The 26325-nt window shown below is 44.0% G+C and overlaps 1 protein-coding gene across 4 annotated transcripts in view; it reads right to left on the reverse strand.

Annotated features, from left to right (window-relative positions):
- Positions 1-1054: 1054 nt before the first annotated feature.
- LOC128305550 (cAMP-dependent protein kinase type II regulatory subunit) overlaps positions 1055-26325 on the reverse strand; it is a 39973-nt gene continuing 14702 nt past the window's right edge. For 2 of the 4 annotated variants that reach the window (XM_053043050.1, XM_053043049.1), the window contains exons 3-10: positions 23171-23413; positions 9793-9974; positions 8726-8826; positions 8542-8643; positions 8319-8466; positions 8161-8236; positions 7873-8055; positions 1055-6267 (exon numbers count right to left, since the gene is read on the reverse strand). In XM_053043050.1, coding sequence (XP_052899010.1) covers positions 6137-6267; positions 7873-8055; positions 8161-8236; positions 8319-8466; positions 8542-8643; positions 8726-8826; positions 9793-9974; positions 23171-23384 — 1137 coding nt within the window. In that variant the 5' untranslated portion in view covers positions 23385-23413 and the 3' untranslated portion in view covers positions 1055-6136. Of the gene's footprint in view, positions 6268-7872; positions 8056-8160; positions 8237-8318; positions 8467-8541; positions 8644-8725; positions 8827-9792; positions 9975-13859; positions 13962-14354; positions 14414-23170; positions 23414-26325 lie in introns of those variants that run through there. The other 2 variants (XM_053043051.1, XM_053043052.1) reach the window with 2 other exon arrangements.

The following is a 26325-nucleotide window of genomic DNA, read 5'->3' on the forward strand; positions in this document are numbered from 1 at the left end:
AATGGTTTGGACGATGTTTTACTCTACGAAAGGCGACATGCAGCAAAACATTAGAGCCAAACATCTTTACCGTTCTTCTGCCGCTCGTTACCTTATCAGAGTTGGTTTCTTCGTCGGTTTCATCGGCAGATTCCCTTTCGGAATCTTGGTCATCATCGTACTCCTCCTCGGGGCAACTATCAACCTCATCGTCGTGATATTCATCGATTATGTCTTCATCCGACTGAAGATCTTCCGCGTGCTCTAGGGCGGTTTCGGTGCGTTCCTCCATTATCTCACGGTCCATGCGAAACACTGTACACCTCGCTTCACTAACGTTCACAGTACTGGTGTGACATAAACCGCTTAGCTTCTGGTTAGCAATACATTTATGAATCACAACGCGCATGCATGCGCAAATGGGTATTTTGTGAAACTACCCCAAGAAGCAAATAACCATATCTTCGATATTCGAACCCAGTGCCCAGAGTGCACAGTGGGTAGTTTGAAATGTACATTTAATTGTGCTTTTGCAACAGTGTGCCCATAACAAAAGTTTTATAAACTACAAAAAAAAATATAAAGCTTTAGTTTGACTTGTTGTAACACAGAAAACAAGGTAAAGAGAACTTCGATTTCCAACAAAAAAATCAGGCTGTTTAACTATGGATTGGCTCCTACCGAATTTCCACGCAGAAAAACAACCCCGTTGCACAACCAGGCGTGAGCGTACAGTCCTTTAGCATTGGAAGCATTAGAAGGAGACGCCTAATACTTGACGCCGATGCTTTTAAGCGCAAGTAGAAACACGCTGCCGGCCTATAAAAGGTTAATTTTTGGATTGTTTTCTCATTGCTAAACTTTGAATTATCGTAACCGTACTGTTCGATACGTTTATGAATAATTTGAATATTTTTTTGCGTGAACTAAAACTAAAATATTCATAAATACATCGTGGCAAACTGAAAATGGGCCACCGATGTTGGTTGAAATTTGTCATCACGTCGCCATTGCATTTGCCATCAATCAAACTGAAACGCACGCACCACGTGGTTCATTTTTGTACACATTGGCGTATGATTTGTTTCTACTTTCAGTTTTATTTCTTTTTATTTCATTAAATACGACACCTTCATTAACGAGACAGCAACATTGTTTTTTTTGTGTGTATGTTTTGTTACATTTTTTCCTCATTTTCATTTGCTTGTTTTTTGTTACGCATATGTGTATGTGTGTGGTTGTTGTTGTTGTTTTCTTCTTCTGCTTGGTTGTTAGTTTCAGTGAGTTTTACTTTGTCTTTAAAAGTTCGCAACTCAAAAGATCATATGTAACGAACGCAAACTGTTAACTACACTTGGATGCACATGTTTTGCGTATTACGGGCATTGGTTTTGTTTACGCCCTCCTTACTGATCGTTTTCTTCCTCAAACGATATTAATCCTACATACGTACACACACACACATACATAAGCCAAGTATGGTATTGGTGAACCAATTCGACCGATTGCCTGTGTCGCTAAGTCATGCATGTAAGGAAGCATAGAGCCGCCGATTCTTAGCAAGTTGGAATTCGCTTACGTCGCTTTTCATCTTTACCGGAAAGTAGAAAAGATACAAACGAAACAAACAGTAACAGCGTAATGTGAAGTAAGGGACTGGATGCCGATGGAAAACGTTCCCTTTACCTTTACACAATGAACATACGATATTGCAAATATGCCAATGATATATCTACCGTAGATCGTAGCATCTTGCCCAAAGGAAAAATTACTCACACGCAATGGGCAATTGGTGTACAAAGTTTAAGTTCCAGTGTAAAGCACACTTTTGCCTACAATATCATTTAACATCTCAGCCTGTTTTCTATGTGCAAGCTGCACAATTGTGGAAACAAAGAAGAGACAAGAAAAAAAACAAATTAAACTAAGACTAATGCAACTAATTATCTGTATTTTGCCTCCAAACTCCATTCGCGCATGGAGTCGATACCGTCTACGAAACATAGCTACTAGCCGAAGATGCTTCAACCTGCTCAATGTGCCGTTTAAATTAGTTTGTTAAAAATAAACAACGCTTAAAACGAAAATGACCAGCATTTTCCGTAGTGCGCCCTGCGATGGAAACAGCGCCCAGCTGACACTGATAATATTATGCTGCATGGTCTTGTAACTGGGAGTGGGGTCTTGTTTGTTCGTCGACATTGAACCTCCAGGGAAAGAAGAAGCTTACGTATGGAAGTGTAGATGACTCCACGCTGCACTACGCGGTGCATCTTCATGAACGCATTTTTGCACTATTGGTTCCACTGTTGTTTACTGTCGCATCCGGTACCATAACCAACAAAAAAACATAAAACAAAGCATTGGTTGGTTCCGCTTCGGGTCACATCATACGGTTTCTCTGTACAAGCTGACAGTAGCGCTACCATGCCAATTGTTGTTATCCTTCTTCACACAGATCCGAAACATACACAGATCATCGTCCAGTTTGAATGTGACCGACACGAACAACAACAACAACAACAGCTGCACTGCAAGAGATATACGCCTGGTTATTACACTATCACCACCCTCTCTCTCTCTCTATCTCTCTCTCTTTCTTCATATAAGCTCTTCATATATCTAACATAATAGAAATAAAAATGCTAGAAGTGTAGAAGTTCGAAAATGCCTTCCTCCTTTCCCTTCATCGAATGCCCTGGGCATAACTTGTCAACGTTTCCTGTTCTGCGCATTGGCCCGTGATTTGTCAGCCACTTGAATAGGATTGTTGCGTAGCGCACAATCTATCGAATTTATATCAGCGTAACATGCTTACTTGCTTGCGTGTGTAGCCTTTGTTGTCGTGCGACTAAGTAAGATTAAAGTTATTTCATCTCATGTTTTTTTTTGTTTTGTTTTGTTTTGTATGTGTATTGTATAATCATCTCTTGGATAAAAGGGCACATTTAAGATGTCAACGAGTGTTTATTATTTGTTTACATTCCCATCTATACTCTTCAGGATTTTTCTGGATTCTTTTGTTTTGTTTTTGCACAATATCTTCTTCATTAAGCTTTGTATGTTTTTTTTTGTTTTGCTGTGTGTGTGTGTGTTTTTTTTTCTTAAATATTTATGATTCCATTTCATCTCTTTTGATCTTTTACTTTTTACCTTTTAGCGCTGATTTTAGTGTTCATTTTGAAGAGGTACTGTGGACAGTTACAGACGCGGGTGATGATAGAGATAGTTCCATTGATTACGCTTTGTTTGCGATTGTTTTGTTTTGTTTTCCGCTGTAGGGTTCGACACAAAAGCCCACGCAGGGGAACGGTTTGGTTCTTGTTCAATAAGACTTAGCACAGCATTGTATTATCCATTCGTTATTAAGCGCTTTGGAACGCAATAGCCGCCCCCACCTTATGCGGGGGTTCTGTGTTCGAGCGTTTGCCTGCATCTACTACGAGTGATGCCTACACTATGTCCGTATAGAAACTGGAGTCCAATTGCAACCGGGTGCCTAAAGAGCCCCATTCCAACGGAGCTGGTACGATGGATGGGTTGTATGATGGATGACCGGAAAAACAGGGTCAATGTTGATCTTTCTCATCAATATGCTCCGTACAAATGCTATTATATGATATGTTGAATGCGATAACGAAATGTGTAAAATTTAAATTATCTCTCTACGCGAGCCGTTTATAGGATATCGATTGTATGATTGGTTACATCAGTATGTGGTTGGTTGGCTGTGTTCTTCTGTTGGCTACTTGAAACCGTTCAAAGCGCATTAGGAAAGGTTTGTAGAAAAAGCACTAAGGAGAAGGGAGGATGGGTGCTACAAAACATGGCTCCCGCTGGGATGTTGTGAGAGAGATTCTTCGGAAACGCTGTAGAGTATATGGTGAAGGTCGCAGCGAAATGTCATCCCGCGCTAACCCCGTCTCCGTAACAAACTTCGAATTTAGTGGGCAACTTTGTAGTGTAAGCATCTAGCAAAAATACCACAATATCATAACGTTCATTACTCGTGTTTGTTTGCGCTCCTTGTGGGCATTTTTGCTCTATTTTCCTCAAAAAGAAACAAAACAGGAACAAACAAAGACCACTCGTGACTGTTTTTTTTTCTTGTGTTACACATTTGCATTTTATGCACTTTTGTATGCTAAATTAAACTGTATGAGTGCAAAAATGCATCAAACCATGTTTCATGTTCGCGGGACATTTGCTCGGCTAAACGTTCATATAGGAAAACAAAGTTGCCGAACTGGGATCATTTGCTGATAACCGTATTCGTCTGCCTGGCAAGAAGTATCTCTATCATTATACGTCGTTACACATTTTATACTCCTTTCACGCTGGAAACACCAATGCGCCCGCTCAATGCGATACAAAAACCATATAGCCTGATATCATCTCAATCGTTACTAGTAAGCGAGTTACTACGCAGTTGGATGCATTCTGCTACAATTTTTTTTCTGTGTTTTTCACCATGATATACGTCTCCTCGTTATTACAAGTATTATACTGCTTACTAGCTATTTTACTTCGTTTTATGGCATTTTTAAATGATCGTTTGCGATGCTATATGATACGTGTTGTTTTTTTTTGTGTGTGCTTGTGCATATGGTGATCATCTAGCGATTTGTCTGATCATGTTTGCTAGCACGAGAATTAGTATGCATGCTGCCACAGATTTTGCCCAAAATCCAGGATGAAACGGATCCAGCACAGCACGGTGCCGTTCGATGAATTGGTTTTGTTTTGTTTTACGAAATTATACCATTCACTTAAATCTTTTATTTTTACAGCATGAAATGTCGTTCCAGTCCATTTTCCACCACTTATTGTTGGCCTTACTTTGTCGTAAAATAATACTAATTTAACAATCACCAATAATTAACATCCAGCCACTGCTCATTTGTTTGTTTTTTGTCCATTGTTTTTTTTTCTAGCAGAATAAATAACACAAAACAAAATGATACTAATAAATTAGCGTTTCGAAACAATACAACACACACCCTGAACTAAGCCCGAAACTCCGCCTAATGCTTTTGTGTTCTGTGTAGGAAAACGTTCCATTTCTCCACACGCTTGTTTTGAAAACTCATTTTGAATAGCCTTTTAACATACACAGTAATTCAACCATTCTATGATTATTATATCGAGCAACACGATATAACGGAGTAAGAAAAGTTATTTTCATGTTTTTTTTTTATCATAAATCCTAGATACATGTTCACGATGTAACTTACTCACTACACATACACTCGTCGCCTTTTCGCCTTGTCGTGTGATCTGAATATCCAGCATCAGAGCTTACTTTATAGCTTTGCCCGCTATAAATACAGATAAGAATCGCATTTGCATCGCCATCCGTCCAGACAGACTCTACACATTTCATTTTACATTATTTTAAATATACTTGCGCATCAGATCAGAACCGGCTAAAGAGCATGCATGCATCTTACTACTTCATCCTTGATGCATTTCACTTATGTACTTATGTATCTGATGCATACGGCAGCGGTGGTGATTTTTTTCGAATATGTATCTTTTTTTGTTTCTTTTCTGGCAAAAAAATATGTCTACTCTATCTTTACCAGCCTACCGTTCAAGTCCGTCGCGCGCGTTTGTTGATCAATCATCAATCACTGCTGCAAAACCGAAAATAAAAACGATCGCTCGGTTTCCGCATTTTTGTCTTCCACTTACAATGGCAACGCTTTCCTTCGCTCAATCTGCTCTGTCGATGATTTTGTGCTTCACAATCACGAGCGGCAGCTAATTTGGTTTCAAGTAACATTATCTATGCGTTGCTGCTCGCAAAGTGATGTAATTTTGGATTCAGTGGCAGGTAGGCTCTTATTCAACTTCGTTCGTTCGTTCGTAACCTTTGCGTCCGTGTGCAGTTTGCGGAGAGAGAAAAAGCTACGCGAACATGCAAGTTCCGCTCATCATACTGTAAACTTGCTGCACAACAATGTTACGCACCTCTAGTCCAAAAGATATTTCCATTCTAAAATTATGGCGTGTTGGGGGGGAGGGTCGCTCGATTCTTGATACCGTGATGTCGTCGTACAGATTACACTTGATTTTCCTTGAAGCAGGCGCGTATATTTCTAGATACGTAGAGTTCCCATTGTTAGAGCGTTTCCGACACAAGCGCACAACCGCTTTATCGGATGTCGGTGATGTTGTTTTTGCTGCCAAAAATTTTCACTAGCTGCGTTTCATAGTCGCCAATGTTGCGCTTCATGATATTCATGCATGGACCGAGCAAACGTTCGAATGCGTCCACATCCAAAACTGAAACGTAACAAAGCACAATAACATTCGTTATTGCAATGCGGAATGTTTATGTTCGAGATAAACCGTAGATCAGTAGATAAAAATCTCCAAACTCCACACACTATTCATACATGGGTGCAATTTGCAAACAACTACATTTCAATAAACCAATTACTTATCAGTGCATTCCTTACAAACTACTTACAATGCTATGTTCATTAATTTCGATCAACTCTGCATCGACTTTTTTCTGACAACCAATCGTGATATGAAGATAAAAAGAAATGCTTAACGCTTACCTCTTCCAGCAAAATATGGCGAGAATATTAGTGGGTGCAATACATAGTGTGAGTAGGATATGGAATGGATGCAGTGTTATATGAACTGATAAGTGTCCTTTCTTTGTTAGCGTGTGGTAAAAACTTCATCAACCCTTGAAACAGATAGACCCATTCGGGATAGACCCATCGGTCGATTTCTTAATGTGCTTTTCTATGGAAATATGGATTTATTGATGAAAAACAATTCTCCTCGTTAGATAACGCTAAAGCATGTTTATCCACTGCTAACAGTAAAGGGTTCAATAAAGCAACAAAAAAAAACAACCTTACATGCTCTTCTTCCAACCTACAAACCAGCCGGAAGCAATAAACGAAAATGAAAAATCAATAATTTCACATTTGATAGTGGGTGGTAAACAAGATTACGGGTAAAAAAAAACCCCCGCACCGTATATAGAAACATAAAGCAGCAGCAGCACAGCAAAATTGTGCACAGCCATCAAGCCGTAACCAATTTACCTAGGATGCCAAATGGATCAAAAATTGTATTACATTAGCGGAAAAAAGCTATTTAAAAACTGTTTTTGTGGGGCTGCCCAGCACGAGGGAAAATCGTTCCATCTGAACGTTCTACGCTCGTTGGCAAGCTTCACGAATCATTTCATAAACTGCATCATCGATATAACGATAATGCTGCATGCTACGGAGCAGTACATCGATACAGTTTCCGAGTAATCGTTCGAAACAATCGGTCTCTAAAACTATTTACGTTTAAATTTGAAGGAAATTTTAAATCATTAGAAGCAATAAGTTACCCAGCAAACGCAACGCATTTATCACAGATATATTTGTTATTATTGAACAAAGCGATAGATAAAATTTCGTGTGGGATTTTTTTAAAGATTGCATTAAATGACAAATTATACAGGGTTAGAAGAAATTACATATGTGTGGATGGGTGTAAACGTGTGTATGCGTGTAACGTGTAGCAGATCCCGTTTTGCAGGAGGTTGCAGAAGAAACACACGCGTCACACATGGAATTAACAGAATGTGGCAATGAAAGGCATCATGCGAAAATATCGAAAAAAAAGAGAAAGAATAAATTAATGTAATAAATAAACTAAACCGCTGCTACCAACACAACGTTAAAGAGTAGCCATCGAGCAACTGAACCACTCAACTTAACTGAAGCAACTAAACCTGGAAGTTAATAGCAATCGATAATCTAATTTGCATGCGTTGTTGCAATCACTAGCGACATACAGATGCGGTGCTATCGCTGCCACCCATCGTTCTAGACGCGCAGGTACCAGCTGGTAAGCTCGTCCAACAATACTCACATGCCACTTTTACATTGTCGACTGCGTATGCGGAAGCTGCTCGTGGCCTGTGTGTCACCAGTGCAAGCTCGCCAAAGTATCCGCCCTTTTCTAAATTGGAAATTTCTACCTCGCCAGCATCCTGCTGGATGCGGATGGACACTTTGCCATCCTCAATAAAGTACATGCCATCAGCAGCATCGCCTGAAATGCAAGTCAAACCCCAGAGTATACATCAATATAGTGAGCACCAGTATTAAACTCGCAATCAAGGATATATGGAATATAAAAATCTATTCCACTACATACCTTGCTTGATAATTCGATCGCCTTTAGCGTACGTTTGAGGTATCAGAGCATCAGCCAAATTCATCCGTTCGTAGTTCTTTAGAGACAAAAGTAAAAACAGAATAACAAATTGAATGCAAATTTGTTTCACACTATATTACACACACTATTTGCATTACCTGCAGTGTTTTCAGCATCGGAACAGCATCCAGAAGAGCTTCATACATTTTCCGTTTCCTGAATGCAGATTTAAGCAAAATTCTTCGGAATGTTTGACGATCCATTGCCCACAGTTTACCATCGGTTTCGGCCTGAATGGTAGCGGCTCTGTCGAACGATTTAAAAGCTCATGAAAAAATCAATACCATAGTGATTTAAGTTTACCCCACCAACGACACTTACCTTGGCATGTTGTACAGCAGGGCAAGCTCACCAAAGCTTCCTCTATTATCATACGTATGTATGTGCTTCTGGTCCTCGCCTACATACGCGTTATACATGCCGCTGTAGAAAGGGGAGGGGAGGGTCACATTATATCATTAATTTTTCACGCTCAAATATATTCCCACGCGCCCCCGTTACTTACGACTCTATGACGTAAAAGTTGTCACCATCGTCACCCTGCTTGATGATGTAGTCTTTCGCTTGAACTATCTTTTCGAACATCGCATCGAGAACTTCGTTCATCTGCAAAAAGAAACAGCACAACAAGAACGGTAATTAAAGTCGCTGCAAGACTCCAAATACGCGGGGCCAAATTAGTAACAAATCGGCAAAAATGCTGGCCTGACATTGTGTTATCACACACATGGCACAAAGTGCTCTGTTGTCACCAAAGGCCGGCACCGTAATGAAACGAAACACCATTATGACTTCTGACGGCCAATAAACTAGATTTCCGCCAACTCGGTTGGCCGGCCGGTCGGTGGACGTACGACAAACTCCATTAAACAGTTAGTAACTTTGTCCATTAAAATTGCATATATTATAAGCCGGCCAATGTTCCGGCCAGCCTGACATCAACCGACGATGGCACGGACGGTACACATAGACGGAATAAATGGAAATGGTCTGTTGTCACTGGCGAGAGATACAGTCAGGCCGGGTTCTCTTCGGTGCCGCACGCCCATCCCATAGAACACCTATCAGAGATACAATTCGATCATCCGAGCGCTTCGCACTCGTTGCTAGACAGGTAGTAATAAAGATTGTAATTGAAAAAGTTTGCCGAGGCGAAGTAAAAGATTGCTCGTAAAATAGACTATGATAGCGCCCCGCCGGTCATCCATGAAATTTGCTTCCCTGCCGTTGATTTCAACGCGAACAGTATTCGCCTGGCCGTGATAATCAATGCACGTTGCATAACTTCGGGATCGATTTTACTATAAAACGGACGCATAAAATTTTTACTGATCGTACAATATCGCACAAGCGATTAATATTTGTCCTGCGCATAAGTAATGAAGATAATGGCAATGCGTGATGAAAATGGACGATTTATGCTGTTGTAAAGTAGTTCGGAACAATGTGAAATTGGACGCTTTGTAACATTCGAAGCTTTTGAATATACAAAACTGTACTGAAGTTCCCACAATAATGAGAATCTTGCCTTCTCTTCAAAAATTATCTTCTAGCACATCCCCTATACATTACCTGTTCCTTATCCAGCGATCGGAAAAGGAGAATGTTTTTGACAGAATCACACAACCGGGCTCGCTGTTCGTCCGTTTTGGGAAAGATTGCTCGCGCACCCTCATCTTCGTCGTCATTTTCCGGATCGTACGTTTCGGCAAACACAGATTTCCTACGCGATGCATATCGATTCACTAGTGGCTCTGGAAGGAAATGGGAAGAGAATAGGCACGAAACAAACAGGTTAGATGCGAGAGTATGGCGAAGAAATGGTTAATCATGGTTTATAATTGTGCGAGTGGTTAACTCACTGTACACTTTTGAGTCATTCGAATCAAATAGCTTAAGCTTTTATCAAGTGTAATTGTAATGCCCAGCAGAAGCTGTTACTCAAACTTATCATCAAACAAACAAACGACTTTGTCAGAAGGTTGCTGAAGTAACGAGCCCCACCTATGATTCACAAGCGTGCAATAAGTGTGCTCCCCAATCAAACAACTGTTACGCAACAAAAGGCCCTCCCGTTAAACTTTTCATAACTTCTTTAAATCTCTACCAGATTTCCACCAGCACCACAGTGAAACGAATCAATCTTCATCATGTTCAACAATGATGTTGAACACTACGACATATTTGTCGTCTTGTTCAGAAATCGATACTAATTAACAAGCTGTTGAATACTCTCCAAGAATTTATACCCTCCCAACATTCTATCAATCCCACGCGTCATCCGTAATCCCTGCTCCGAGGGTACGGAATCACCACGGTGCCGTCACTGCTGCCGACAGACCAAGATTAACAGTAATAACACTGATTCATCGTACGTCAGGCAATTAAATGCTGCGTTGCAAATTGTATAATACTTTTATCTGTCCCCGAGGCCAGCCAGCCACAACAGAAGCCACAGATGGCCGGGGCACCGTCCAGCCGTGGTACAACTTTTCCATTCTTAATCACCCTTTAACCATATCGCCAGCTTAACGACGGACGGCGGCCATTCTATAGCAGCATCCCGCAAAAGAAGACATAACAGCAAAAGTGAGGCATAAATTTTCATTCCCTTTGTTTGGCACAAACAGCTATCGCACACAAAGCTGCTCCCCAGCTGTTGCTCTGCACGGCACCGATCACGACGACACCGTCGACACACACCCGGGATGAGTGTCGTGCTCCCGTCACAAACAGGACACGACTGTGCAAGGATTTTGCCGGGGCCGACGGAATAGCAACCCGAGGATGCTCATCCGGGGGAGTATTTTTTCTCGCGTCTCCTTCTTGATCGGGGCATTCTTGCTAGCGACGTCCGATGGAAGTGGTCGTCGCCACTTGCTTTGTATGGTGGTGAATGAAGATTCTTTAGCCCCATTGCCTTGCGAATTACATTCTGATTCTTTCGACCGACTTTACTTCAGAGCTCATCATCATCCCCGCCTAGTCTGGGGTGGATGCAGGCCCTAGAGCCACATTTTGTTAGTTTGTTTGTTACGAATGAATTAATTATGTTGCTTTTCTATCGAAATGCTGAGCAGAAGGTTGAGCAACTTCAAGATGCTAGACGTGTGGATGAAGAAACCGTTTCAAAAATCATATACAACATAATTTTCTCATATACAACTGAACATTGGAGTAACTTTTAATGTAACTTTCGAATAAAATGCACGAGTTTATCTCCCCACAATACGTAATCTATTGGAGCTCATGTTTAGGCCACCTCGATAGTCAGTGATAGTCCACGCTGTGTGAAGGAAAAACACATTGACCTAGAATCGAATCGGTTTTCCCAGCCACTGTGTTAGCTAACAGCTAAAAACCGGCAAAACTGCAACCGTTGCGTTGTCTCGTGCATTCTGGTAGTGGGGCATCCGCTTTATGCACCCCCCTGGCCGAGGAGCAGCAGCGCAGCACTTTATCTAAATTTAAAATCGGTTAACTGCTCAAAATGCAAAGCAATTAAAGCAAATCAGTGCCGCCGACGACGAGCGTTCGCGTCAAAGGTGGCAGTGTTCGTGTGTCGGCGGTCCCAAGAGAGACGTTACGACGCGGTACCGTCGTCGGTGTAATGCATAACGCGGATGCAGATGCAACGCTCGCTGGACACACAACGGACATTCGCACACAGTCACAGTGCGCATTGTGCTGGTTGTGTGAAAGGGGGTGATAATTGAAATGTTGCTACTAATGCAAGTGAATGAACGTAATTTCTAACCACCTACACAGCACCCAGACCTATGGCTGTGTGTATGTGAGGGTTGTTAAGGTTCCCACGCGCGTGGTGTATAGTGCTCGGGCCCGCGCGGTAATGAAGCGGTCCCGTATGTGCGTATGTTTAAGTGTACCTCACACATCACAAAACTTATCTAATCAACCCCGCCCCCCAGCCGAGCGACCGATGCACTGAGCACATTTTGTACTCCACACACGGCCACTGCAGCTTCGATGCAATGCCTGTAGAAGTGTCGACCTGCTACACACCTCACGGGCCACCCCCCGATTAACTAGACGCATGCATGTAAAGGTGGCGCTTGAACGCTTCATTGGTGGTGCATGTTACGGCTTCAAAGCAGGATATATTGTGATTTCTCCGAAGCGCCTCATCATTCTGGGAAAGATTACCCTCGGCTAGCGACAGAACGAATCCGATCGGTTCAATGAGCATCGGTTCTCACTCCACTAAACTATCCGGCCGTGCGATAATAGATGCACACGATGCGATGCTGCAGCAGCTTGTTGCATTTTGCGAGACTAGTGTCGACTCATTACACCACACAATTAGTGGAGTTTTCGCTTCAGCAGACGGACATTCGATTAAGCGCTATACATTGAACGGCGGCAATAGAGTTTAATGATTTATGTTTTAAAACAACATTTGCACAAACACGGGGGGGGGGGGGGGGGGGGTGGGGACGGCCAATCTACTGTCGCCCCCAATCAAATCGTTAATTAAAAGTTTTGCCCCGATTCACACACCAATGATTTCGCGCGCTACTTCTGATAAATTAAATCAACAACAACCAAGAGCCAGTAAAACAATGCTCGAGTGTATTACCATGCGATCGTTATCTAGCTCCTGAACAAATACAATTATCGTACCACAACCACGAGCTATCTGATTACACTCGACAAGCACCCTGCTGGCCCCTTCTTGCGGTGAAGTGTACGGCGGCAGAGCCTCACCCCGCTTGCGCGGCTTATCAATATTTACACGCTGTCACAACCTTATCAAATATCATACAATTTTTCTTCGCCCATCTTCGGCCCATCGTTCAGCGTCACCAATTTCCGTAGGTCCTACCCGGCAGGAAGCAACAGGTCGGATAAAAATTGGCTGCTAGTTACACCAGTTCTTCCCTTTTCGGACCCGGGTGCTACGACAGACCCCAAAAGTACACGATGTAGTTCGCGAAAGCGCGCGCACGCCCCGTTATCACAAATATTTACCATAATAAAAGTGGTTGTTGGCGGTGGTGTTCAACTGCTGATAACATCGGCAATAGAGCCGAGCCGGAGACGCAAGCCGATACATCGACAGTGTGGTAAAGCGGCCAAACCGCACCATGCCGTGCGTTGCTGGATTGTCTATCAGGCTCTGAATAAGTCCGAAAACATCACCTTGATAACATTGTCTAACAGTTGCTTTTTTTTATCAATTCCAATGTGGTTTTTGGACACACTTGTTTTATAGATGTCTGGACCAGGGTCGCGCGTATCTAATAGAAGTGGCATGTTCAAATTTTTTTCCTTTCCAGCAGGGCTTCGGAGGTCTGTCATTCTTGATCACCTCTTGTTGGCTTTATTTCTCTTTAGTCCCATCTTCTGAAGACCTTTCTTCGTGATACGGACTCGTGATGGACCATAACCAGAGGTAAATGTTTATTCCTTTTTGGCACTATAAGCTATCAAAAAAATGAATTCTAACTCTAATTAAAACCATCCACACACATCCTAATAGTTGCCTAATTCTAAATCACATCCACCAACCAGGATCTCCGGTTGGTCCGGGGGTTTAATTGTCTAGAAGATTGGTGCACTTATCCCATGATTATCCTCGAAACGATGCCGGGTACGAACGATAGGCCCAGTTTGCTTACCATTTACCGACGACAGGACGTCGTAATTTTGTGTCTGTACCGACATGGTTCTTGCAAAGCAGGTGCAGGTGCCTGTGTGTATCCTTCCACCGAAACAACACTCTGTGCTGCCACTAGTGCCAATGAGCTAATGGGAATGATTAAAAACACCACTCTGATGGATGATAGTACACTTTGTCTAACACCACGATGAGACACAAATGAAGACAAAACTAGGACCGGATCGTTGTCACCTACAAATAATTTCACTTGGTGCACTGAATGGATAGTTGGATTGACACTACTATAGACAACACTAAAATGACATTCTATACTACACACGTTGCATTAAAAGTGCGAATTATAAAATAAATTAACACAAACAAACACATTCCACAGGTGTTTCAAAAATTCACAAAAACTGATGTTTTAAGTTTATAACCGAAACCCCTTCTTTTATACGATATATTTACCAAAAACTTCAATGACTTCATGACTGTCCTGTGTACTATTCACCTTGAGATTTCTTGCGTAAAATTCGCCCAAAGAATTTCCACTGTTTTCGATCCATTTGCCGTTCTGTCGTTCGAAAGCTTTACGAATCAAATGTGAAGATTTCATTCAAATTTTTCCATCACAAAGGAGATAAAATACCAGAATAATTAATATGCACTAAACTACGCACTCAAGTTAGAAACCTACGTACGCTGGCTATTAATCACTTCTGCATCGTACCGCCTTGGGACAAAACACTAGCCAGTCTGGTCGGTGACACTGCAGTGACACCATTATTTCAACGACACAATGCATTCGCTGGGATCGACATCGACTTTTGCTAAAACAGAGCACCATTCAAATAAAGCCTCATCCCTCACGCCCCCCCTCGAGACCGCATCTGGTGTTCCAGGTTGAAATGTGCAAAAAGAATACTAAACTAAAACCCGTTTGGCCAAACCTTCCCGAGGACGGCGCGGGGACTGCCTTTTAAAGGTCCGCCTACATGCGCATATTGACAAGCGCGGGCCGGCCAAGCCAGCCATATACACGGCGAATTGAATAATGAAACACACATCACTCTTTCTGGGCCAGCTGCTGGCAAAGGCCGGAACGCAAACGCAGCCAGCGATCGGGCGAACGAATGCACAGGGGGGCCCACAATTCTGTTGCCCACGTGTTGCACAGCTCGGGTCGATCGGATGTCAACTGTTCTTTTTTTTTGTTCTTTCTTTCGCGTGTTTTGTTTTTCTGTTGCACGTTTGCCTTTACGTTTCACTGTTATTCAGTACGATTGGAATATGGTTACAAAAACCGGGAAAAAAAACAAAAACCTGGAGATCTCCATCGTACCAAAATCCACGAAAAGTCCACCATCATCGATTCGCACATCCGAACGATGACGCCCATATGAGGAACCACGGAACTCAATAAAATCACGAAAACAACATCGAACGAACCCTCCCACCCTCCGTCCTGGATCCGATGGAGACCTTTTTTGTGACCGATCACTGCGAGCTCCTTCGTGCGACTGAACCAACACTCGGCACTCGCAAGAAGTCGATCTTTTCCGACCGGGCTCGGCCAGTTATTGGGGGAGCTGATGATGATGAGGGGTGGGGGGAGAGGAGGGTTGCAGATGGAGGACAAGGAATGTTGCGTCCTGCGAGGCAGCGACGACGTGTGGAGTTGGTAATTGCTGGACGGTTATGAAGTAAACACTCGGCAGCACACACCACACATCCGAGTTCGGTCCATACATCGGGTGGTCGCTCCGTGTAGCGTAGAGAAAATCAATATTTGACTCACTCCCCCCCCCCCGTTTTAGCTAGAGTGCTCGAGAACGATCCTGGTCGGAGGCTGGGCAATAGCAAAACCATCGTCCTTGTCCCGTGTCCCGTGAGCCGGAGTGAAGAGAGACAAAAAAACCCATGGCCACCCGCCTGTTGCTTCGAAACCTGGTCAAAGGGATTCGGTCACTGGAGTGAAAAATCCTGTCCCGAGCGAAGTGAACAAACAAATAAAAAGGGTAAAAGAACAAAAAAAAACCCGACCCCACAGCTTCCCCGGGTCGGTTGCAACATGTGCGACATGAGGGAAAATATTAAACTCTTCGGTTCGCTTCACTTTTACCCGCCGTTAGTCATCGGTCGTCCCATCCTTCCGGGCCGTTTTGCTTGCTCTCTGCCGTTCCAAACGGTACAGGTTTTGCAACAAGCGCACCCCCTACACCGGCGCCTGTTCCGATGAGCGACGAGAAGCCAACCCGGGGGTGGGAATGGTCCCGGGGATACATAGAATATATTCCACCATTTTCCTACACCTCGAGCGCCAACGGAGCAGGTTGATGTAAATCTATGCTTACATGGTTCATTGCTGCTGCGAATGGGGGGGTGAGTGTGCCTCACCTAGTATACAGCTCCCGCGTCCTATAACACGGCCAGAGAAACCAAAGTACGTTCCACGCGCACTACGCGACACCATCCCTTTCTGGCCCATTTCTACACGCACGCAAGCCCTTTATTTCCCTGCGAACGGTGAACATCCCACAGTGTCGTCCTTTTTAAGTTTGCTACCGCTTCGTTTCGATAGAAATCTCGTAATCTGCAATGAAGATTACGCCTGGAAGTACCAAACGAAGCCATTGTGACCTTCAACCGTTGGGGACAAATGGTACACGAGTAGGCTAACGCTTTTAACGCTACTAATTTTTGGGCCATAATCTAAGTATCTAAACAACGTGAAAACAGCCTATTGCTTTACGATCATCATTGCATCATTGCGTCGGGCAAATGCTATTAAACCAATAGCACACTGTCCCCTTAACACCGGACCGACGACCGTAACGGCGTCGACGGGCTATTAATAGGTCAAAAGAAGACACATAAACTCCAATTATGACAGTAGTCATTTTTTCGCATCTCCGCTACTCCAAAAACACAATACCACCCCAACAGAGAGGGAGAAAGAGAAAGAGAGAGAGACTCGTCCAGGTCACCCAACCGTAGGTCTACATCGGGTGCCTTCTTCAAATTGCTTTTATGAGCTCGTTTGAAGTACTGCTGGACACTGGCAGCAGTCGTGGGCAGAGTTGAGTACGCTCGCGAACGCCCATTTTGGAGGTAATTAAACTTTCTACTTTGGCGATACGCGACCGATCGCGTTTCGGGTTTCGGGCCCGAAAATGGTCCAAGACCAAGCGGAGCAGCATCGGCGTAGGACGAAATGCCGGAAAACGGTCATCAAAGAGCGTTCGGACACAAACCCCAATTTGTTGCCATGCAAAGGGGGGTGAGTTCTAAGGGTGAAACGTTTGCGAAGGTCCTTCCATAGCTGAACGAAACGAGATTCGATGTCCAGCTGAAGGGATGGCACTGGGAAGTAATACTTCAAACTTCCATGCTCCATGTGCCGCTCGAACCCTGGGAAGTTTAATTTCGGGCAGAACATTTGCAATTGAAACAAAACTTTTGCAACCATTTTGAGCGATGGAGAAATATGGAGAACGACAACGTATCCTCCCCGACGAAGATTACCACCAGCCAGATTTCTTAGAATTGAAGAAAAATCGTAAAAGAGTTAAGCCGGAAAAACTGGAAGTCATCGTGAACTTTATTCAACCAAACGGCAAATAAACACATATTGGCTGCTCTTTTTCAATATCCTTATATAACAAAAACGGCATGACAAACAACTTTCGATACGTGGTTCATCCCTCGCTATTAATTCTACCTCGCGCTCAATATGCAACAAGTAGACCTTTGACTTCCATCGTACAGCCTTCCAGCTTCTCCCGATTGATCATCAATCAATCGTGGACTCGGCGCGGTGGCCATTATAGAAAATGGGAAGCTCTTTTGCTGCCCTATATGCGGGCTTGGTTGGTAAATCAATACGGAAAGATGAGTAGCTTCGTTCGGGTACGTTCAATTTTCGTATCTATCGCGCGACAAGGTACTTCTTTTGCGCAAACGAACACAATCTAAAACATCTCGTTCTTATGGATTTGGGTAATTTGTGTGGACACAAAAACACACACACTCACGGAAGCACATCGCTGAATAAATAAGGCCATCAGCTCACGATGGGGTTTGTAAGGCGGTTGAGAGAAAGCATTCCGAATGGATTATGTAACTGTCTTCGGGTTGTAAATGTACGTTAGCACACCTTCATGATAGAATTTATTTCCTAAGAACGCCCTTCGCACACCTTCGGTAAACCGAAGAAAATAAAATTCATCCACGCATAAATCCCGCTTCATATCACATCAGAGCGCCTGATTTGACAACCCCCCTCCATCCGCTTCCATCTATATTGGCCGGGTAGGTCGGGTACCTACGGGTGGGTTAGAGAGTAACGTACATACATTGAGTGTATGAAATATTCAGCTAGTCTTCACACTGAATTATGCGCTTCCAGTGGTGGTATGTGTGGTCTGCCGTAGGCGTTCGTAATGCGAATGTTTTATGTACTTGAAAGAATCGTAACTACAATCTTATTTCTTAGAACTACCATTTAAAAAAAATATAAAAGAGAGTAAAACTAAGAGAAAATCAGTAAAAAATATAAAAAATATGAATAACATTAAATATAAAACAATATAAATAAAACAAAAACAAAAATTTAACAAACAGAAAAAAAATCACAAAAAAGAAATATAAAGATCGAGTTTCTAAACGTAAAAAGAGCAATATGTTAAGCAGAATACATAAAATATCTAAACATATCGAGACATTTAATAAAATTCATATATTCTCGAGATGCTCTGCGAAATAGCAACAGTTTTAAACAACAAACAAAAAAAAAAGTGACATAATTGAAGAAAAATCATTGGCAATATCGATATCTGTTCTGCACAGGTGGCACACACAACATAAGCTCAACATTAGCCCGTACCAGTCGGGTGTAGTGATACGATAAAATCAGTAATACACACACACACCATCGTTGAAGTATTTTATAATCCGTTGCCATGAAGCAATAAATTTTCCAACTAATTTGTAGTCTTTTGCTGCGGTTGACCGCGACCGCGGGGACAAATTGTTCGCAAAAAGATGTTTGATCACAATCTACATACGGTCGCGCGCTTCTGGTGACGATCGCCATAAAGCGCAGCTCGCATGCATGATCTTGATGTTGTGACATGCTCCAACAACAGCATGAGTCTCCCTTGCGCACGAGTCTCGCATTGCCACGATGCATGTACTCTGTTGTGCCCTACGTTCGGTCAACCCCAATTCCCAAGCGACGCTCTAAAAACCGGACTTTGCGTTGTCTGTCGGGCTTCCACTCCTCCCCCTTGCCACTAACTGCATATCCGTTGCGTGGTGTCTTGCGCGGTGGTAAATGCATTCGCAGATACGCACCTGCACACGCAGTGTAATGAGGGTTCGCGACGCCAAACCGGTACCGCGGCCGGTAGAGGGTCTCGCGATTCGCGAAATTATAAATTCGCCCGTCTGCCAGATTGCAGCACCGCTTTTTGCATCGGTCGCATGACCAAATCAGGCCACACGCACACGATTTGCGCGAGCTGAACAACGACGATCGGCGTACCGGTGCGGCTTGGAAATGGTCATGTGACTGACACGAAACGTGACTGAAAGCATCAAAACGCAAACGTTGGCACGAAGAATCACGCCCAGCAGAGAATACATCTCGCGAACAGGCAAATTTATGCAGACCGTTCATTGAAAGGTGCATGTGCTGGATGTACACAAAACATATTTAGAATGTCTTTAAAAAGGAAACAAACTCCAATGAAATGATCAACAATATTAATGATCAAGAACTCACCGCTACTCTTCGCCAAACTTGTGTTATGTTGAGACGACTCCACGCAACAGAACAGTTACAAAATTCCAGACCCAAAGATAGCTCCGAGACACACTAAAGGTCAACAAACAGAATAATTCCTTTTCGGCTGAGAATATTCCACTATTCTCCAGAATCAATTTTCTAAAGCTTAAAACTGATAAAATTATCTTTCATTCCTCGAAGGAAATACTTAAATAAAACTGGAAATAATTCAGTAGCTACTGTGAAGCTGAGAACTGTAAAGTGTTGAGAAGAAGTTCTCCTTGAAAAAACAACAATATTCGTTGATTAATAACATTATTCGCTGCAACAACCAAAAGCACACATGATGTCTTAATTATTCAATAATTGTATCGCGTTAGCGCAACGTTACATGGCCCGCGGGCTGAAACAGCAGCGTTCAACTTTTACCATCAAAGGCTTTTCGTTCGAAAAATAGATGGATTCATCAATCTTCATCACCAGCATCATTAGGCCCTCAACCTGCCACCGGAATTCCATCCCCTCCCGACTCCCCCCCGTTTTATCGAAGACACTCGTTTTTGTCCCCGTTGTTATTGCGTATTGCAGTGCAACAACGTCCTGAGCTTTTGCTGTGCAAATCCATTTATTGCTATCGAATCAAGTAGATCGCAGTTCGCGCCTTTAGTTTGGCTGAGTTCGCACACTCTCGTACGCGTCCTGAATGTACACGGGGGGGCCACGTGTAACGTTACTGCACGCCAGTGGCTGCCCAGATAGTGGCGATTAAAGCAAGCAGCAATATATCACTCTGCGCGTCGATCGAGGACGATACACGACAAGGGCACACCGTCGCAACAGCAACGCTAGGGCTCGAAGGAAATGCGTGCGATGCATATCAACGATCAGGTCTCGTCTCAGCGTCAGAGTCGCGCTACAACAAACAAATGAACATGTATGGATGTCCTGCGTCCATGAATCCAGGGAATTATTGCTAATTAATACCCACTTTCTGCAGAAACATCGAGATATAGCGCGAAACCCACTTCACTGTAAATAAAATTTCCAATAAAATGAAGCTCTCTGATCCATTTAGACACACACGCAGACACACTCGCTTATGGCGGGTGACGCAAAAGCGAAATCACTGCCGTAAAATCGAATAATAGAATCAGCCAGCATGGGGTCTCTACCGGCAAAGCGCACACTTTTAAATTTAGCTCCAGCCGTACTTTGCCGAGCAATTGGGATTGCCGTTCAAGGATATCACCGGAGGAGGGGAGGATGGGGGGTTTGCGGGATTGCCCCGAGCAGACTGAGGCCAATTGACGACTAACGACATCTTCATGCCCGCAACACGGCTTGCGTGCCTGAAGAACCCCGGCGAGTTCTCAGCTCACCCAATAATAACACTAATTGCCCTATACCCACCCACTCACCCCTCCAAAGCTACCCCTGTTGCCGCACCGGAGTACGGCGCTGCATTTTCCACTGATTGTGTTTATCTATTCTTAATTGAATATTTTAGCGCAACAGAACGATTGTGCGCGAAACTAGGCAATTGATTGGTTGGTTTGTTTTCTGCTTGGAGACTGTGCCCCGCCACGAACACCGGTTCGCACATGCCGCCGTTTACTAATCGACCGCCTCGTGGTGTTTACAGAATTGAGCACAGGAGCACAAGAGTGGAGCAGCTGGGAAAGGCTAAATCAATCGATGGAAATGAAGTTATTTTTCATCCAGCTCCTCCAATCCGGCAGTGGGACGAATTGATCGGCAAACCGGCGAACACAAATTGGACGTCTATATGTGACGGGCCTAGCGCCCTCGACAGCGCCTCCGATGATTTATGGTAATGTGTGTTTAGATATGTTGCATAATAACTAATTTTGTATTTCAACATTTTCTTCAGGTGTTTTCCTTGGAAAACCACTGTTTATTGGTTCACTATGGGCGGCATCTGAGTGTAGCTCTCGTGTGCCAATCAGCCAACAAAAAAACCCAACCCCATCAGTTAGATAAAGCCTCGGATTCAGTTGCAAAAGGCTTCTTACTTCCCGGAACGTACGCACTTCTGTTCCGCGTCTCTCAGCCAGAGTTTGCAGTTCGCTACTCCTGCTGAACAAACAGGCCGGGCTAAGAGAGTGGAGAATTTGTTAAGCAATGTAATTGTAAGTGCAAAGGCCTATGAATGATAGCATTGTGCCCGGCCGTAGCAGAAGATCCAACCGGTGAACCATTGAAAAAATATACGCAACAACAACCGCAAGAAAGAAGCGTTTAACATAAACGCCCCCGTACATCGCACAGACGACACACTCAGGAGGTACAGTCTGTTTAATAACGTTCCGAACAAATCAACATGATTACTAAAAAACCGGTCAAATTAAACCATTCCAACTCCCATACTGCGCCGCCAACACCCAAGTCCCAATGCCCAAGACGGAAAACCCGACCACGGTTCAACGGAGGAGACACGGAGCCGATGCAATAAATTGCAAAATGAATACTTTGTGTAACACACCAACACCCGGACCCGGTGCGTGTAGGCGTCGGCAGCGCACACACGGGGTGTCGCTGTCGTATTCTTATCTTACAACGCATTGTGCGCTGTAAAGATCCGCAAAGCCGAGGGTGTAAACAATCATTCAGAAAACATATGGGTTCCACGAGTCGTACGTGTAGTATGGTGACGCATGTGGGCGGCCTGGGGTTGGAGAAGGGTTTATCACCCTCCTCCCTTCCCTTTTCCACCCCAAAACCTCATAATTTGCACAGAAGACCACATGGGCCACACATATCAATGAGCGCGAGGTGTGAATCTTCAGCCGCTTCTTCTCTTCAAAGGTGGGGCAAAGATGGGGCAAAGATGGTGGAAATGCGCGTGGAAAACAGCAAATATGAAGGTTGCAGTGCGTAACTTGTTTTTCCCTCAATGACGTTCCACTTTCCTCCCTCCCGTTCACCCCCCCGAACGACGTTAAAGTTGTCTAAGTTCGTGGCGAAAAAAGGGCGACGATTTCCACCTTTTCCCAACCCCAAACCGAGTCGAGTCCACCGTTGCAAACAATTATTATTATTTCGTGTTTTTCCTCCTCATGGTAAATTCGTTGGTTGAGTGGAAAAAATCGATAATTTTACCAAATCTTCAAACCAAAAAAAAACAAAAGGACGTACAAACAAAAAAAAGCTACCCACACACGGACAATTCCGTCCGGTCCTCGGGCTCGCTTGGGTGGAGTTGTAAAGCGAATGTAGGGCATAATAATGTTTGGAGGGTATTCTCGCACAGGCCGAGGAGGCAGTGCCGCAGAAAAGGCTGTTTTGGCATGGATAAAAGCGCTGGCTGGTTGGAAAACTTTCCAACACCAAAGCAACCAACACAGACATACACAAACGCACACCAGACGATGGTGGAGTTTTCATTTTCCACGTCGTGAATGTTCGAGCGCGTGGTAGAGCGCATGCTTTACGGCTAGGACCGGTCAGTTATGCTCTGTGCTGGGGACCTTTTATAGAAATATTCTGTAATTTAACCGATCGTTGCTCACAACACTTACCTTCGTCGTGTGACATTATGCTCTCGTCCGGCGAGGTTGGCTCGGCTGACGTGATCATCGTTGTTTTGCGGTCCTCCTGCAGCTTTGTGAAGAACGTCACCGCGTAATCGATCACATCGCCCGGCTGCTCGAGCAAGTACGCTATGGAGAACTCCAGCAGCACATCCCGTAGCCCGTCGGGAACCTGAATTCGATGCTTCTGTTGGCTCGACATAATTCCTCTGTCTTACGTACCCCGCGCGCCTGGACCGGTTGTAACCGAGAATGAAAGGAACGGAAAAGAAAAACGGAAAAACACGTCAGTACACTTGCATAATTCTGCCTCGAGATCTACCACACACATACATCGAGCAAATCACGACCCCGACATGCAACAGGAAATCACAGTGGAACAATTAAGAAGCAAAAGTCATGACACGCGGCTAGGGTCTCGTCTCAACTACACCCTCTTCCTCCTCCTCCTGCTGCTGCTGCTGCACGCCGGCTAATAATCCCGAGTTCCCGATCTAATCTAGCGGACGGGCATCCGATGAGAGAAACACGAGATGCGCCGCAACGAAAGACGAAAGTGCCCTACACTCGCAACGAAACACCCCCGGACCGGGTCGTTTAATTGGGTTTAATTAAATTCGCAATCATGTCCGGAGCGTTGTCGAAGAATGGTTGCCATTGCTGGTTTAGCGTTTCTACTGCCACGGCCAAACGGGATTACGATCCGAACGAGTAGAAATATTTCTGAAAGACGATCGAAATTAATGTCCATCGCCGTCGATTGGTAAAAGTCTTCCCTTTATGTAGTGCTAAGTGTCTAAGCAATTGTTTCCCATTAGCAGTTGGTTAGCAAGGCTGCAATATTTCAAGATTGCTTAGCAAACGGGTGCGATTCTACAGGGCTCTCTGCCGAAAGTGGTCGGTTCGGTCCGGTTTGGTCTATCTTTAGTTCGTCTGATACACCGAACATCGTGGATCGAATCTCAACTGGACAGATCAGGTTCACAACATGTCTGACTCGGAGCTTTAGACTTTTAATAGTGGGGAAGGTATTCAGGCAAAAATAAGACTAGTGGTATGGCACTGATGTGACCTTCGATTGTTATCACTAGTGCTGGGTGAATCTGAATTAAGCCTTGAGCTGAATTAATGAATCTGAATCTCTATTATCTCTCTCATAGATTCATAAATCATTCATTGCCATTTCGTTGAAGGTGCTTAAAGATCTTGATCCGCCACTACTCACTGAAGAGTAGTCACTTCATATGAATGACTCTTCTTAAACGATCCATTAAGCACAAAAATGGATATCACGATCCGAAGCGGACGAGAAGTTGTCCAAATTGTCGAACCTAATATTCAAACTCTCACACCTTAATTTTCCCAATAATCCAGAATTCTAATTTAATATCTCTTTCTGTTTCAAAAATTCCAAGAACTCCTATTTTATTTCATAATATATCCCCTTAAAGAAACTCATCTGAATGCTGTCTGCTAAGGCTTTAACAACAACAACAACAAAAACATCATACATAATAATATTGAATGGAAAAAAAACTACACGATAACAACTTCGTGTTGATATTTTACAAAACTGGTGCTATGGTGCATACATAAATTATAAACTAATGTACGTGTGTTTTCCAATACAAAACCTCGCTGGATTTTTATGGCAAATTCTACAGCTAAATTGCTTTGCCCCTTGTCCAAAGCATTTTCCAGAACGAGCCATCCCACCACCCCCCACAGCCACTGGCTCTACACGAAACGGACTTAAAATCACGAAAGCACCATACATCTTGGCCGTGGACGTCTTGGAACCTGGACTTGAGGCACGTACGAGCAAAACGACCCAAAACCGGAGAATGAGTGCAGCCACTTCTTCTTCGCCACTCCGCGGGGTCGGGTATCATTTCTGTACCATGACATCACGGAAAGCGGTTCGATAATCGATACAGGACAGGGCAGGCAGTTTGAAGAGCACAGCACACAACAACACAAAATCACTTCGGTAAAAACCAGAGCAGCAGCAGCAGCAGCAGCAGAGCAGCGTAGTAGTACCATTTAGCCGGTCGGCAGAAGCTGTTAAAACACGGTCAATAACATAGATTCCGACGCTTTAGTTCCTACAATTACACTGCCCCCGTCGTTCTCCTGGCCCCCGTGTGTTGGCCATAGCGTAGGAACTCTCGTACGCCCAGCATCATCAAATGACCTTCCCTCCATCCACTGACGAATGGCGCTGGGTGATGCAAAGTCGTACGCCACCCGCACCCACGGTCCGCTCCATCACCGCTCGGGACCAGTTCCAATCGGAAGAATGTTTGCGTAAACAATCGAATTGTTTTATTGCTCGTAGACTATTTATTTTTGCCCTTCGGACCGCCCATCACCGGTGGTTCCCTTTTTCATCACACTGTTCCATTCTGTTCTGGAGTTTCGCTTCACCTGCAAGCAAAAGGGAATGTTGCACAATCAAACGGGCTGCTGGTTGAAGTAGCAGCTACACATGTATGTCCACTGTTTGGGATAGCATTTGGAGGTTTTAACAGCATCCTGTCTATACTTATGAGACCTAGACGGATAGTAAAAATGCTCCACTAGAAACGTCTAACGTGTTGAATGACGACAGGTCACCTGACAGGTCTACTTGACACGTACACGCCGCCAGGTCTACCACGCACCGCACCTTGTGCACACGTTTGTAGCTCGCTGCAGCTTAAGTCATCTCCCTGACATTCCCACATCCCTTTTGCATCGGATCGGTGGGGAGTGTCGCTGCATCAAAGAATCTGCTTCATTCGCGCACCGTACGGGCACAAAAGGTGTACGACGTACGTATTACATGACTAAGGGACACGGTCATCACCTTCGCGTGGCGTGACAGAGACGGGACGTGCTAAGCCGCTCACTATTCAATTCGTAACGGCGAGTGTGAAAATGGTACAGAGGCCGCGGCCCTGCAAACAGATGAGCGAGATAAGACACGAGCCAGAACATCGCATCGCTCGCTAGGGTTGAAATACATTTGAGAAGCAAACAAAAAAAAAGAATATATGCCTCACACACAGATTCAGAGCTGGAACACTTGAACGACTCTTAAAATTAGGAACCAACCATCTGAGACCACTCACAAATCTGGAGGACTCTTTCGTCGTTGTGCT

Source organism: Anopheles moucheti, chromosome 3 (assembly GCF_943734755.1).
Source record: "Anopheles moucheti chromosome 3, idAnoMoucSN_F20_07, whole genome shotgun sequence".
NCBI classification, from domain to species: Eukaryota; Metazoa; Arthropoda; class Insecta; order Diptera; family Culicidae; genus Anopheles; species Anopheles moucheti.